The following is a 15895-nucleotide window of genomic DNA, read 5'->3' on the forward strand; positions in this document are numbered from 1 at the left end:
CTCATTAAACTGTTGCTACTCCTCTCTGATCTCAATGATGAGTAAAAATATTAGCAGAAAACAAATCTAGTAAGTGTCACTGTTCACTTTTTCAGGGAAATTTACCTTTGCAAGCAGGAATATTTTTTTCTGAAGCTGCAAGCAATTTGAAGAATCAGGCTGTTCACATCCCAGAGCCATGAAATAAATACAACTTCATATTATATAGAATCTATATGACAAGTGGATTAATATGTCATTTGTTTATTTATTATTTATTTATTTGGCAGATAAGACATTTTTAAAAACCAATTATATTTTGTTCAGAATAGCATTTAATATGAACAGGTTTTTAGAGACTGTATTACAGCACATTGCTGCAAAGTACAATTACTTTTATTTTTTTGGAAGATCAGTGCATGTAATACTGCTTTGGTAATATTCTGCAAAATTATGCATTGCTGTAACATAGGCTGTTTTAACACAAGTAGTTACGTAGTAATGTCTTTAATGTATTTAATAATTTACTTTTACATGATATAGCTCAAATATTTTAGAGAAAATGTAGATATTTGCTGAACAGCTACATGCATAAATCAAGTACTGGAGTAAACAGAACGTCGACACAGCAGTAAGACAAGGCAAATTTATTTGTATAGCACATTTCATGTACAAGACAATTCAAAGTGCTTTACCATCCATCCATCCATCCATTTTCTGCCACTTATCTGGAGTCGGGTCGCGGGGGTAGTTGCCTAAGACTTCCCTCTCCCCGGCCACATTCACCAGCTCATCTGGAGGGATCCCGAGGTGTTCCCAGGCCAGCCGAGAGATGTAGTCCATCCAGTGTGTCCTGGGTCTTCCTCGGGGCCTCTTTGCGGTGGGACGTGCCCAGAACACTTCACCAGGGAGACGTCAAGGAGGTATCCTAACCAGATGCCCGTGCCACCTCGTCTGGCTCCTCTCGATGTGGAGGAGTAGCGGCTCTACTCTGAGCCCCTCCCAGATCACCGAGCTTCTCACCCTATCTCTGTAAGGGAGAGCCCGGCCACCCTGCGGAGAAAATTCATTTCGGTCGCTTGTATTCGCGATCTTGTTCTTTTGGTCACTACCCACAGCTCGTGACCATAGGAACATAGATCGACCGGTAAATCGAGAGCTTTGCCTTTTGGCTCAGCTCCTTCTTCACCACGACAGACCGATGCAGAGTCCGCATCACTGCAGATGCCGCACCGATCCACCTGTCAATCTCCCGCTCTATCCTTCCCTCACTCGTGAACAAGACCCAGAGATATGTGAACTCCTCCACTTGGGAAAGGACCCTATTGCAGACCCGGAGAGAGCACTCCACCCTTTTCCGGCTGAGGACCATGGTCTCGGACTTGGAGGTGCTGATTCTTATCCCAGCCTCTTCACACTCGGCTGCGAATCGCTCCAGTGAGAGCTGAAGATCACGGCCCAATGAAGCCAACAGAACCACATCATCCGCAAAGAGCAGAGACCCAATCCTTAGGCCACCGAACCAGATCCCCTCAACACCTCGGCTGCACCTAGAACTTCTGTCCATAAAAGTTATGAACAGAATCGGTGACAAAGGGCAGCCTTGGCGGAGTCCAACCCGCACTGGAAACGATTCTGATTTACTGCCGGCAATGTGGACCAAGCTCTGACACCGGTCGTACAGGGACCAGACAGCTCGTACAAGCGGGTCCGGCACTCCATACTCCCAGAGTACTCCCCACAAGAGTCCCCCAGGGACACAGTCGAATGCCTTCTCCAAGTCCACAAAGCACATGTAGATTGTTTGGGCAAACTCCCATGCCCCCTCAAAGACCCTGAAGAGGGTGTAGATAGATAGATAGATAGATAGATAGATAGATAGATAGATAGATAGAAGTACTTTATTCATCCCAAGTTGGGAAATTTAGGTGTTGCAGCGGTACAGTCATTTAGCAGTTGTGCTTCTAAAGGTAGCAAAATAAAAAACAGTATAAAAAATTTCAATATCTACAAATACTTATACAAGGAGGTATTTAGCTATACACAGTAAGAAGTGAGAATAGCCAGCAAATAATATAGTCCAGTGCAATGATTAGTAGTGTGGTGTGCGAAATTGAGCTTGTCTGTGCAACATTAACCAGTTACACACAAAATTACCCAATTACATACTTGACAGTTGTTTTCAATGACACAAGATGAGGAGTTTAACTGTGCAAGATTGATCCAGTCAGTGCAAAAATTCACCAGTTACAACAGTCACTCATATTGTTATCTCTGACACAATGATGATGAGTTAAACAGTCTTATTGCGTTTGGCAGGAAAGATTTCCTGAAGCGGTCCTTGAGACAGCGAAGCTGTCTGAGCCTTTTGGAAAAGGAGCTCCGCTGTCTGTCCAGCACAGGGTGGAGAGGGTGGTCCGGGTTATCCAAGATAGATTAACAGTTTGTTCAGTGTCCTCCTCTCCACCACTGCTTCTAAAGTGTCCTGTCTGCAGCCTTCCTGATCAGTTTGTTCAGTCTGTTGGTGTCACTGGCTGCAGTGCTGCCCCCCCAGCAGACCACAGATGAAAACAGGGCACCTGCCACAACAGAATGGTAAAAGCTTTCCAGCATCTTGCTGCACACGTTGAACGACCCCAGCTTCCTCAGGAAGTAGAGTCTGCTGCAGGCCTTCTTGTACACAGCTGTGCTGTACAGAGCTGGTCCACTGTTCCACGATCGGGACGAAAACCACACTGCTTCTCCTCAATCTGAGGTTTGACTATCCGACGGACCCTCCTCTCCAGCACCCCTGAATAGACCTTACCGGGGAGGCTGAGGAGTGTGATCCTCCTGTAGTTGGAGCACACCCTCCGGTCCCCCTTTTTGAAGAGGGGGACCACCACCCCAGTCTGCCAGTCCAGGGGAACTGTCCCCGATGTCCACGCAATGCTGCAGAGGCATGCCAGCCAAGACAGCCCTAGAGCATCTAGAGCCCTAAGGAACTCTGGGCGGACCTCATCCACCCCCGGGGCCTTGCCACCGAGGAGCTTTTTAACCACCTCAGCAACCTCAGCCCCAGAGATGGGAGAGCCAGCACCAGCTACCCCAGACTCTGTTTCCTCATTGGAAGACGTGTTGGTGGGATATAGAGAAGGTCTTCAAAGTTTTCCCTCCACCACCTCACAACATTCCAAGTCGAGGTCAGCAGCCCCCCATCCCCACTGTACACAGTGTTAATGGAGCATTGCTTTCCCCTCCTGAGCCGCCGGATGATGGACCAGAATCTCCTTGAAGCCGTCCGGAAGTCATTCTCCATGGCCTCTCCAAACTCCTCCCATGCCTGAGTTTTTGCCTTAGCGATTGACGAAGCTGCACTCCGCTTTTTCCGCCGATACCCATCAGCTGCCTCTGGAGTCCCACAGGCCAAAAAGGTCCGATAGGACTCCTTCTTCAGCTTGACGTCATCCCTTACTGTCGGTGTCCACAAACGAGTTCAAGGGTTACCGCCACGACAGGCACCGATGACCTTACGGCCATGGCTGCGGCTGGCTGCCTCGACAATAGAGGCACGGAATACAGCCCATTCGGACTCAATGTCCCCCGCCTCACCCGGGACATGGCTGAAGCTCTGCTGGAGATGGGAGTTGAAACTTTGACAGGGGACTCTGCCAGACGTTCCCAGCAGACCCTCACAACACGCTTGGGTCTGCCAGGCCTGACCAGCATCCTTCCCCACCATCTGAGCCAACTCACCACCAGGTGGTGATCAGTTGACAGCTCCGCCCCTCTCTTCACCCGAGTATCCAGAACACGCGGCCGCAAGTCCGACGACATGACTACAAAGTCGATCATCGAACTGCGGCCTAGAGTGCCCTGGTGCCAAGTGCACATGTGGGCACTCTTATGTCTGAACAAGGGGTTTGTTATGGACAGTCCATGACGAGCACAGAAATCCAACAACAAAACACCACTCGGATTTAGATTAGGGGGACCGTTCCTCCCAGTCATGCCCCTCCAGGTCTCGCTGTCATTGCCCACGTGAGCATTGAAGTCCCCCAGCAGATGCAAAACTGTAGTTAGTCACTTATATATCCTTCATATATATATATATATATATATATATATATATATATATATATATATATATATATATATATATATATATATATATATATATATAAGGTTGCTTCATTTTTTGATGGCTGCTGGCATTTGTTTATGCAGCTCTCTTGAGGTCTCACCACAACATTCAGTCAGGTTGAGATCTGAACTAACTGGGTCTTTGCAACAGTGATTTTTTTTTTTTCCATCAAATTTTTGTGTGATTTGCTGGTGTGGGTCATTTTGCTGTCACATGACCCAGATTTGGCCAGGCTTTAGCTGTTGACTCTAGAATACTTAGAAGAGTTCATGGCTGATTAAATTATTGCAAGGTGCCCAGGGTCTATGGCTGTAAATCAAATCATTACCTCTCCACCACTGTACTTGATAACAGGTATGAAATGTTTGGTTTTTGCCAAATGTAGTGATTTGCAGTATGGCCAGACATCTCCACTTTGGTCTTGTGTATACAAAGGACATTGTTGCAAAAGTCACAGGGCTTGCTTTAAGTTAGAAGTAACTTTGCAAACATAAGCCTTGCTGCTATTTTCAGCAAAGCTTATGTACTTTGGCTTTCTTCTAATAACCCTTTCAAACAGACTATATTTGTGGAGTCTTTTCCTAATCCTACTGTCATGAATTATTATTTTAACACACCAGCTGTAGAGTCTGAGGTGTTGCAGGCCTCAGTTAGCTTGTTAAATAAGGTCTATAGACTTTGAGGCCTTACTTAACATGCATAATAAAGCCTGTAGAGTAATTTATTTTAAATTTTGAGAACATTGCACAGCAAGACCTTGCAATGAACTTGCAGAACTGCCCACTCCCAGGGAAATTGACATTTTAAAATGTTTAAATAAATAATCTTTCTCACCGCAGAATGATGGGCCTCAAGTTGTTTAGAAATGACCGTATCGCCCTTCCCAGATTGATAGGCAGCAACAGTTGTTTCTCTAAGAGCTATGCTGATGTCTTTCCTCACACACTTAAATCCAAACCAACAAACTGCCAAAACACCTGCTTTTACAAATGTGGCACTGCTTTCTAATGATCGGTTTACAATGTGTATTTGATATGCAACACCTAACTGCTACTTAAGTGACTGAGAGTTTTGTGGGAATAACTGCTGCAATGGACAAACCCATAATTTCTGTGCTTTTGTGACTTTCATCCACATGAAACCACAATTATTGAGCACTGAAGCAGACTTAAGAAAACTCCCCCCAAAGGGAATAGTTTCACATTCTTTGAATCTGATGTTTATGTATGGATAGGATAATCAGTTATTGGCTTGTGACATGATATGGATGACACTTACCAGCTATCTAAACAATTCTGCAGACCAGTTACACCTTCCCTAGTACGGTAACAGTCTTACAGAAGCAGTCTCCCACAGCAGGACAGCTCTGTATTTTACAAAAACTGTTTAGGAAGGAATCAACAATTATAGCAAAAAGTCTGAGGTGTTTATTTAGCCTCCAAATTCTTCATATACCAGTCGGATGGAATCTATAGGCAGCAAGACTAATCCATGTAGGCCCAGTGCCAAACTTAAATGATCTATAGCTAACATACTGGTAAAAGACAACCTGGGACACAGTAACATGTTCTTTATCTACACCCTGACTGGTCAGAACTGTGCAGCAATAGGAAGAACAACTCAATAGTGTTTTAGTTGTGTTTTGTGTTTCCATATGGATGGAGGTTTTTGTAAATTGTGTGCAGATGTGATTTTTTTTTCCTTCTAAATAAGAGAGAAGTAAAAAATTTGTCAAACTACCCTTTTACATGGAGCACTTTTAACAGTGAGAGGATTGTTAAGGTGAAACATGACGTCTGACTTTAACAAGATCTGCCATAGCTATATTTTACTACTAGAAGTGGCTTCATGTGTCTTGTCTTCAAATGCTATTTGATATGCTTAACATTTTCTTTCAATGTTCTATTACAACTTATAACACATATTAGTTATAGTTTACACATTTATGAACTGTATCAGTGGCTCTGGTAATGTACAAAATAAGTGTCACTGTCATAGAAACAAGTCAAAAATGCTAATTTTTAAGGGCACAAAGTTGCATAATGCTACTTTAAAGGAAGATTAAATACTAGATTAAGGTCACCTCCAACATAGCGTTGTCAGGTTGCCCACCTAAGCCACACATTTTGTGTTTTAGGTATTTAAGTACCAGTGATCTTAACACATTCCCAGGACTGTAGCATTGTTCTGCTGGACTTCAACACATATATGATCTTAGCCATCCAGAACAAGATGGAATGCCTATGGCCTTTAAATTCAAACAAAACGTAGAAATATTACAAAAACATGAACACATCATTGCTTAGAAAAAACAACAACCAAAAGAAAGCTTTTCTCAGGTCTACAAACATCAGTTTTCCTTGATATTTTGCTTTCAGGTTGTGACAGATAGCAACATTAAGTTGAAGTGGGTCGAGTACATATGATGACTACGACTACAATTTACCGAAAATAACCCACAAGGGAACATATATTTGCCACAGCACCATGCAGGTAAAACAGAGATACCCCCACATCCACACAGATAGGACCAAAGACATGCACACACACATCTTAGCACATTACTAGTTCATTGACCCTTGGGGGTTTCCTACCCTCTGCTTTCTCTGTCTGTGTTGTGGGACTGTGGATGGGGATCCAGGTTGTAAGCAGGCAGCTGACTCACTCTGAGCTTCATGGTGATGGTGTGTGGCTTGTTGTCAGTCCTCAGGGGAGTTCTCCTATCTACCTACATGAGTGGAATATGTAGTCTTTAATGTCTATGACTTTCATATAGCTTTTGACCGACCTTATTAAAGAAACCACATGTTATTTTAAAACTTAAACCACTCATTTATACATTTCTTGGTTAAATTAAATCATACCATCACTGTATATCAACTAGACAGTGCACATAAAATAGTCAAAGTTCGACCTATTGTGAATTATAATTGTTAAATTGTCTTTTAATTCAGCAAGACTCTTGGTTCATTGGGAAGGATTTAATAAAATGAAATACATGAAGGCTAGCTCTGCTACCATTAGCAAGCCACTTATGACAGCTAAACAAATTACAATGAGCTGCTTGTCATATAATGATGCAATTATATGCACAATTGGAAAAACTGATTTCAGAGCTATATTTAAAACTAACAGACAGCAAGTAGGAGTAAACAGTGGACAGAGTGCTGATATACATTTCTGCAGATCCTGCAAAATTTCTAAGTCACTGAAACATAAGCAGAGGCCTTTTTTCAAATAGCTGGCAGTTGCTAATGAAGTACTTACAGTATGAGTACTGTCACTGGTAGCACCCGGAGCTCCCCCATACAGGTACAAGTCTACCTCTACTTAGACTTACTTTGATGTTCTATTTATCATTTCTTTCATCAACCTGTAATAAAAAGGCTTTTTATCTCCCCTGTTTTGACTGATCATTTTCATGAACTATACTCCAGTTAACAAAAAGAGAATCTCTCTGATAAGTTTCAAGTCTCAAGTAGTCACCATTGTTGCTGTCAGCAATTAGATCAATAAGTCACCTCATGTGTACCTACTGAAAAGGTAGAAGAGAGCAACACCTCTTTTAAAGTTGTTTGGAAAAAAAACAAAAAACAAAAAAAACAATCATAACTTAAGTCAACAAATCTGTTTTCAGCTGACTGCATCCCTCTCCAAAACAGACTGGAATCATTTCTCATCTGTCACTAATTTCCTGAGATTTGCCCAAATTCTCCATCATACAGCTCTCTGTCACTTCTTGTCTCCCAAAACGACTTTGAAATGAGTACGCACCGGATGGCTGCTTTGCGTTTTGTTTTCACTGTCTGTGTAAAGTTCTTTGTTCAAACAACACAGAAACTGGTCTGCTCATAGGCCTGGTGAATATTTGTAGTTTGCTCAGTGCACATTTCTCCAGAGTCTCCCTGAGCCTGAATTTGAATTAAGTCATCTGTTCATCTAATTTGCTGTCATCTTGGAGGAAATTCCTGACCTTTTTCAAGTGGCTTCTATACTGTGATTATGAGCTCTTTAGCATGGATGGCATTAGCTATATGTGCTAAGTGCCACGTCAACTTTTGTTACAATCATAAAAGAGAGTAAATGCTCTGCCATACTGAAATATTGCTCTAACTATGTAGGCGGGTAGGCTTGGATTTGCCCTCAGGGATAGTGTGGTGGGCTTGATAGGCCCAGATGTTTCCAGAGAAAAGAAACATGCTAATTACTCTGCATAACTCCAGGCATCGCACATAGAAACACAAATATAAGCACCCAATATCCTTCTATGCATCTCCTAGCAGGAGGACAACATTTCCTCACAGTTTGTATTTCCTATCATCTAATTTATTTTTACGTGACTGTAGGTCACAAACTGGGGCTAGGCTGGAAAACCTGTAACTTCTTCCTCAAAGTGAAAAATTTGTGTACCTACAAAGACAAAATAACTTACTTGTAATTCTTAAATTTGAATTTTACAATATTAGTCTGAAGCTCTGGAGATCCTGTGCATTGTAGAGTTGTGGGAAAGCACTATTTAATTTTTTAACATGGCAATTACTAACAATAATTTGAATGAAATTAAAATTTTACCACCACTGGGTGTATTATGGTATGAGCTGAACACACACACACTCCTTGCTCATGAGTCTACAGGCTTATATTTTTGTGTGCTTAATGCTTATGATACATTACTTTGAGTAAGACTGACAGATCTAGGAGGGCCTGTAAGCTGTTGTATTTAGACACAGCACACAGTCCAGCACTCAAGAGACCACAGGCTCTTTGTTCCCATTTCCATTTCCGTTGATTTTGGGTCAGTTAAGGCAGTGGATTTTTCTGATTTACTTAAGCACATGCAGTTACAGCTGAGAGCCGGCAGAGAACAGTGTCTGTAGGCCAGGTGATTTTTCATTCGATGAGGTTCATTAAGGCTGGTGGTGTATTGTTGGGCGAACTATCGATGTGGAACAGGGGCATTAATCAGGCACAGATGCAGAATGGTTGTGGTAATAATGGTAATAATGCTTATGGATTCCATGGATGGGATGTGGATTTTATTATTAAATTCCGAGCATTTCACAATTAATCATGTTTCTCATTTCAAACAAGGTGAGTCAGGTAGTACCAGAGTGAAGAGAGCAAGGTAGATTAAACCCAAGTAATTTGGGTTGTATCGGGCGTTTTCAAATTTCACAATATGGTCATGAATGAAATTTTATGAATTTTTTTTTTTAAATAAATAAATATTTATTTATTATGTGCGAAACCTGATTGAACTTAAACTATCCTACACCACAAAGGCCATATGTGAGTTTTGAAAGCCCACTCTTAAAGTCCAGCTTATCCAAAATGTAAGCTGGTTGACCTAATTTCTGGTGTTACCAGCACAAGCTGATATGGATAAAAAGAGATTACAGAGCACACATACAGTTAGATTTAGTTGAAGCAATATCTGTGAACAGCTTTTAATAAACATTTCAAGCTTTGAAAAAGAAAAAAAAATATTTGTTTAAATATTCATGTGCACTTACAACATAAAGTATGAACTTTTAGAAGTCTGTTTCTTTAAAATGAAAAAAAAAAAAAAAGATTAGATTCACATTAGACATTAGAAAAAGAAGACCATGGGTATGAATTTAAGTCTGCAGGCACTTTTTTCAGCAAGTCCAGTTTCTTCCCACAGTTCAATGACATGCATGTTATGTGAATCGGTGACTATAAATTGCCTGTAGGCGTGAAAGTGGGTGTGAATGTGTTTGTCCGTCTGTATGTATTAGCCCTGTGACAGACTGGCAACATGTCCACGCTTCTCCTCACCTCTCACCCAGCATTCTGTGGGATAGACTCCACCAATGCGTGATCCTATAAAGGATAAATAAGTAGAGATTAGAGGTAGATTGTAGGAGACCAGCGTTGCAAATGAAAAATACATACAAGCTAATATGTATTATTGTACATACCACATTAGGAGCAGAGAAAGTTAGCTGTGAGAAACAACCTGTTCAACAGTGAATGTCTTTGCTAAAGGTTGAAGCAATAAACACCACACAGTTCTTCTAGCTAACCCTGAAGCTAGCTGCAGCTTCACCCAGGTGGAATCGCTTCACCTCACCCACAGAGTTTTTACCAATAGTGGAGGCAATAGACCAGAGCAGCACGGTTACTAAACCGTCACAGAAATGTTGCACTTCAGGAGCAAAAACACCAGACGTAAAGATGAGGAATATTAGTAGGTTTGTTGTTGCTGAAATCGCCTGTGGGCGTGATGTTTAGTCCCCTTTAAACACAGCCAGCCCAGGTTCAATCCCGATGTCTCCTTATACCACTTTCTCATTTGCCTGCTGAATAATAAAGGATACCAGAGTAAAGTAAGAAACACTCCTGTATTGAACACACGCATTATACAAATAACATCTCACATATGTTTTACAATTTCCTTTTGGAGATAAAGTATTTTTTCATGTTATTATTGGTGATGTCATAATGATGTCACAACTAATGGACTAATTGATTTTGAAAGGCCTGAATAGTCGACTTCAAACATGAGCTAAAATTCCCATCCCTGTTAAAAAGTAAGGCTTAACTTTTACTGATGAGATATTCTTGTAACCAACACACTTATCAATACCTGCTTAAGGTAATAACTTTTTACAGCTGTTTAAGTTTTTTTTTTTTTTAATTATTATTATTATTGTTATTTTTTAATGAAGAGAGGTTGTGCAAAAGGGGTTGTGGATGAGTAATCATGTCTTCACTAGAAAGCACTCAGCACTTCGAATTTCTATACCAGATTGCTTTTGCATTAGACTTACATGAGACTGGGTCAGAATACCACACTTGATGTTAGCACATGGTGCTGCGACCTGACTAGTGTTTTAACAGACTGCAAACCATGTTGGTACACAGACAATCTGTGGTTAAGAAAATGTAGTGACAAGGGACACAACTGTCTGATACAGAAGTGGTGCAGTGTGAAAATCCACAGTACAGCTTTTGCTCAATGCACAATCTCAGTAACTAACTTTTACTTCCCATAACCACATAGCACATACATATATATGTATATATATATATATATATATATATGTATATAAGGACAAATAAATGTACATAAGAGTAAAAGTGTTTCAAGTGGTACCAGAGGCTGATACGACACAAGTAAACACAGAAAATTGTTGGTTGATTGTTCATCTACTTGATTAAACAAATCATTAAGAATCCATCTGAGATAAAATTCTGTGTGAATGCTCAAAAAGTAATTCCTCTCACTATATAATCTATTTACCTATTGAAACTTATGTTTATATGTTTGTTTAATCTTAAAAATTAGGAGGAGGAAAAGGAAAGAAACACATACGGTAAGAACTACTTGCTGCTATGGATTTGGGGCTGATTGACTACGAGTTTGTCTGACAGTTTGCCTTAAGTGGGCCAGGGTACCCTGACGTTCAATGGACTGGACTTAAACACTTACTAACCCTTTCTTTATCTTTATTTCTATCAAAAACATTTCAGGCTTGCTTCTTTTTATTTTGCCTTTAATCATCCTCTGTTCCGTTTATCTGTTCTCTGACCCTATTAAAATTTTTCTCTGTCTCTTGGCCTTTCCATGCCTTCCTGCTGCTCTCACCCTCTTCAACCCTTTCCTTCCCTGCCATCCCCGATACAATTCTCCTCTCCAGCTGGGTTTGTGAAATCGCCACTCTCTGAGACTAAGCTTACGGGGGACACCTTTGAGCTGTACTGCGAAGTGGTCGGTAACCCAACTCCAGAGATCCAGTGGTGGTATGCTGAGGTCAACCGAGCCGACTCCTTCAAGCAGCTGTGGGACGGAGCCCGCAAGCGTCGGGTGTCCATCAACACGGCCTACGGCACCAATGGGGTCAGTGTGCTCGGGATCACACGCCTCACACTGGAGGACTCTGGGACCTATGAGTGCCGGGCAAGCAACGACCCTAGGCGCAATGACCTCCGACAAAACCCTGCCATCACCTGGATCCGCGCCCAGGCCACCATTTCAGTGCTACAGAGTGAGTGGTCTATGTGCTGTAGTACCTAGATGGTGAACAAACTACAAATCCCCTCTCTATTACCTGTCCCTCAAGAGTCAACCTACATCACAGTGGTTACTGGCCAGACAAAAAAAAAAATTTATACATATTAAACTTTTTAAGTTTTCTTTATTAAGAAAGGAGATATTTAAATTGTCCAAATCATTAATGCCAGTGGTTGCCTTTTGTGTTGTTTTTCAATGTTTTATGTTCACTACTAGTTACCTGAGTCAATTCCCTGTCTCCAAAAGTTCCCAAGCAACAGGTTATAAATGACCACAAACCCAGGATCTTTACCCAGTTTCTCTACATTTCTGTCTTCTTCCCTACACTACACATTTGTTCTTACTCTGTTGTGTGTCCTTTTAAAAGTTCTTAACCATGTTCTCTTTCTCTGTATCCTTATTTCATCATATTTCCTATTCTAAGCTTTATTTGTGATCTTTATTACTTTATCATCATGTTGTGTCTCTTGCTTTGCACTGATTGTCTTTTTTTTTTTACTTCAAAGCTCTGCCTGCCAGCTAAATGTAGTGGAAACATAGTGGTGCTTTGAAGTAATGGCCCTTTTGATTTAACTTTCTCACTGAGGGCACAGTGTAAACGGGACTGCAAGAAGACACAAGGAGGAATCCGTTCAGGTGTAAAACAATGATTCCTGCTTTCAAGTCCTTCCTGATAAAAGGAAACATTTGCTGCTTTCAAATTTATGTGTGGTAATCCAATGAAGGATAAGACCACACGGTGGGCCGGAATGTCTCATGTCTTGAAACCTCGAATGAGGTTTCATTTCTACACAAGGGTCTCTCTGGACCTGCCTGTGCAATTTGTTACCTTGTGCCTTCTCCGCCATTAAGTGTGTGACTGTGAATCAGTAATGACATTATATCCTTTAACCTTCAGCTCTGTGTGCACAAACATTCAGATAAACTGAACTTCAGCTGGACCCTCCTAATCTGTACATGCTTCAGTGCTCTGCCCACTGGAGCACAGGGAATGTGGAATGTTGTTAGTCATAGTGAAGCTTTGACAAGTTTTGGGGAATCTGGTCTTTGCTGACTCGTCTGATTGGACTGACAAATCTAGATTTATGTGAGGATACTGTTTTGTTTGATGTAGGGCAAATGCAAATTTCACTTTTAGAAAAATTCGTAGGGACAGCAGTTCATATGTTATCTATTCCCCTACTTCACCTAGTTAAACCTTGACAAAATATACTGTCATTACTGATATATAAATGTTTCTTCAATATACATGCAATACATGCAAATTATTCCATGTATATTACAGGCTATACATAACAGCCCTTTGATATGGATGTATAGTTTGTAGCTTTGTAGATATGTTGAAGTCTGTCTTGTTTTTAGAAAGTTTTAATAATTTTAATTTTTGTGAATGTGCAAAAATAAGTATATGAATATATATATATTTGCATTACAAAACCTATATCTGTTTGACCTTTTGATTTTCAAGTAAAATGCAAACAAAAAAAAAATCATGCATGGATCAAATTCACAGGAAATGTACCTAAAATCCATGAAAACTATCAAGAAATGGTCATTGACAAATAAAGACATAGTGTGACATTTTGGGAAACACTCATACTACTCTCATGTGACTAAGTGAATGCCACAGCTAGCAGCCAGTTAACCAAGCATTACACAAGGCAGCAGAGAGGCAGAAACTACCACTATGTTTCTGTCTTGATTTTCTGCTTTGTTAAAAAGAAATAAAACAGTCTTCTCTAAAACTAATCAAATAGCATGGTTGTTAAATCTCTAGAAAAACTTGGCTTCATGTGACAGACATTTGTTTCTTTGCATTTAGCTGTGAGTGTAGCGGGCTGTAGTGTCATTTATTGCTTACAAACATGATGGTGGTGTTGGTGTTTGCATTTGCTTCTCCAAAATAGAGCAAATGGAAGTGTTTCCAAAAATGTTCCTCTATTACTTTAACACAGAACCGCAGCTGTTGACAGCTTTAAATCGTGTCATTTACAAGTTACTCTAATGTAGGTAAGTTTCATATTTGACAAATAGTCTGTAGAGGCCACTTCTGCATGAATTGACTGTTACATTGGAGTATAAATACACTGCTTCTGCATACATGTCATCCTTAAACCTTTGCACAAATGGTTAACAAAAACATAATTATTTGTAGTGCAGGGATGGCTTTTGAGATTTTTTGTTTATATTCCTCAAATTTACACATTATTCTGGCAAATCACTGCTGATTTCTCTGTTTGAAAATGAAATTTCCAGTCACTTTTCAAGTGACGAGTGTTACATATTTTATGTGAATATGCAAACATTTTTCATTGAGTGTCACTTATGGAAATGACCTACAACAGTTATTTAGGAATTCAGATATGTACCGCTGAAAGCAGTGACTTAAGCTAAAGTGATAATACTACTAAATATCAGAAATGTACCACTTCTTATTTTATTAAAAAATATCTTATTTATTAATAAAAAAATTGAAGAAATTCCATGAAGAAAAGGAAGAAACCAGTCAATTCTTTGTAAGTTTATGGGAAATAGTACTGATCTCCGTGCTTAACAGCAGGAGCACAAAGAATGAGGATGCACACGATCAGGTTTATGACATCTTGACTCATGTAGATCAACATTTTACCTTTAGTTTCACTTTGAAATGGTAATACATCCACATCAAGCACACACTCATTTTAAGTGCAACAAGACGTCCTACAAACAACCTTCTAGTTACATTGCCAGTGGACCACTGTGCCGTGTTTGCTAAATGTTAATTTATGTACCCCATGTTGAGTGTGTACGCATATCTCGAAGATACTATTAATAGTACATGTTTTCTCTCTGCTTTGTCAGAGAGAAAAAAAAAGAGTTGTGAGGGGGTGGGGGAATTTATCCCCTTAGCTATTCAGTATCCAGATTTACAGGAAGAGGGTGAAGTAAATGCTAAAAGAAGTTAACTGTCAGTCTCCATCGCCCCTCTCACCTCCTTTGCTTTACTAATGGCTCTGCAGCAGCAGACAGTAGTAGGATTATGATGCTTCTCCTCTCCGCTCCTCCCCTCGGGGGCTCCGTTGTTGCCATGGTTGGCCCGCCCTGAAGGAGGGGGAGGGGCATTGTGGAGAAAGCTTCCTGCTTGCTTCTCAAGGCAGAGAAAAGGGCACCTTGGTTTCAAATGACACCCTCCGCTTCTGTGATTGTCCTTGAGAAATTGACCCTGGTATTCTTTCATAACCAGTGTGCTTAATCATGTAGATGTTTAGGCATTGATATGGTGATACTTCAAAATGTCCGTGGGTCTATTCAGTGATATATCAGCCCTCTTCAGCCAAGAAACCTAATTTATACAACTGTGTGTAAATCACATTTAGCTAAAACACGTGAGGCTGAAAGTCCACCCACAGCACTCCCACATTAAGTATAAACAGTTAATTCTAACAAAGATTATGCAGAAATTGTTAAATGGGGGCAGCATTACAAGCACAAGGGAAGTAATACAATTTACTAATTTATTTCACAAGTTAATGCAGTTGAGCTGAAGAGAAATCAGGACATTCAGCGATACTGTCGGGCAAAGGCAAGCAGTAATTTCATAAAATCCACCACAAAATGGGATGTAACGACACAGTCCTAAATCTCTTTGTGGGTGTATGTAAGTAATTATTTGCTGCAATGAAGTTATGTATTTATTTATTTATTTCATTTTTACATTGTGAGTGGTATACTCGAAACTCATTTTACATTTACACAATGATTATAAATTATTACCC

At 40.5% G+C, this 15895-nt stretch overlaps 1 protein-coding gene across 3 annotated transcripts in view; it reads left to right on the forward strand.

Moving 5' to 3' along the window:
* LOC121646039 (neuroplastin-like) overlaps positions 1–15895 on the forward strand; it is a 37193-nt gene that overhangs the window by 5866 nt on the left and 15432 nt on the right. For 2 of the 3 annotated variants that reach the window (XM_041994992.1, XM_041994944.1), the window contains exon 2: positions 11767–12114. The exons of the other annotated variant lie outside the window; for it this stretch is intronic. In XM_041994992.1, the coding sequence (XP_041850926.1) occupies positions 11767–12114 (348 nt within the window). The remainder of the gene's footprint in view (positions 1–11766; positions 12115–15895) is intronic. 3 annotated transcript variants of the gene reach the window in all.

Source organism: Melanotaenia boesemani, chromosome 1 (assembly GCF_017639745.1).
Source record: "Melanotaenia boesemani isolate fMelBoe1 chromosome 1, fMelBoe1.pri, whole genome shotgun sequence".
In the NCBI taxonomy this organism is placed as follows: Eukaryota; Metazoa; Chordata; class Actinopteri; order Atheriniformes; family Melanotaeniidae; genus Melanotaenia; species Melanotaenia boesemani.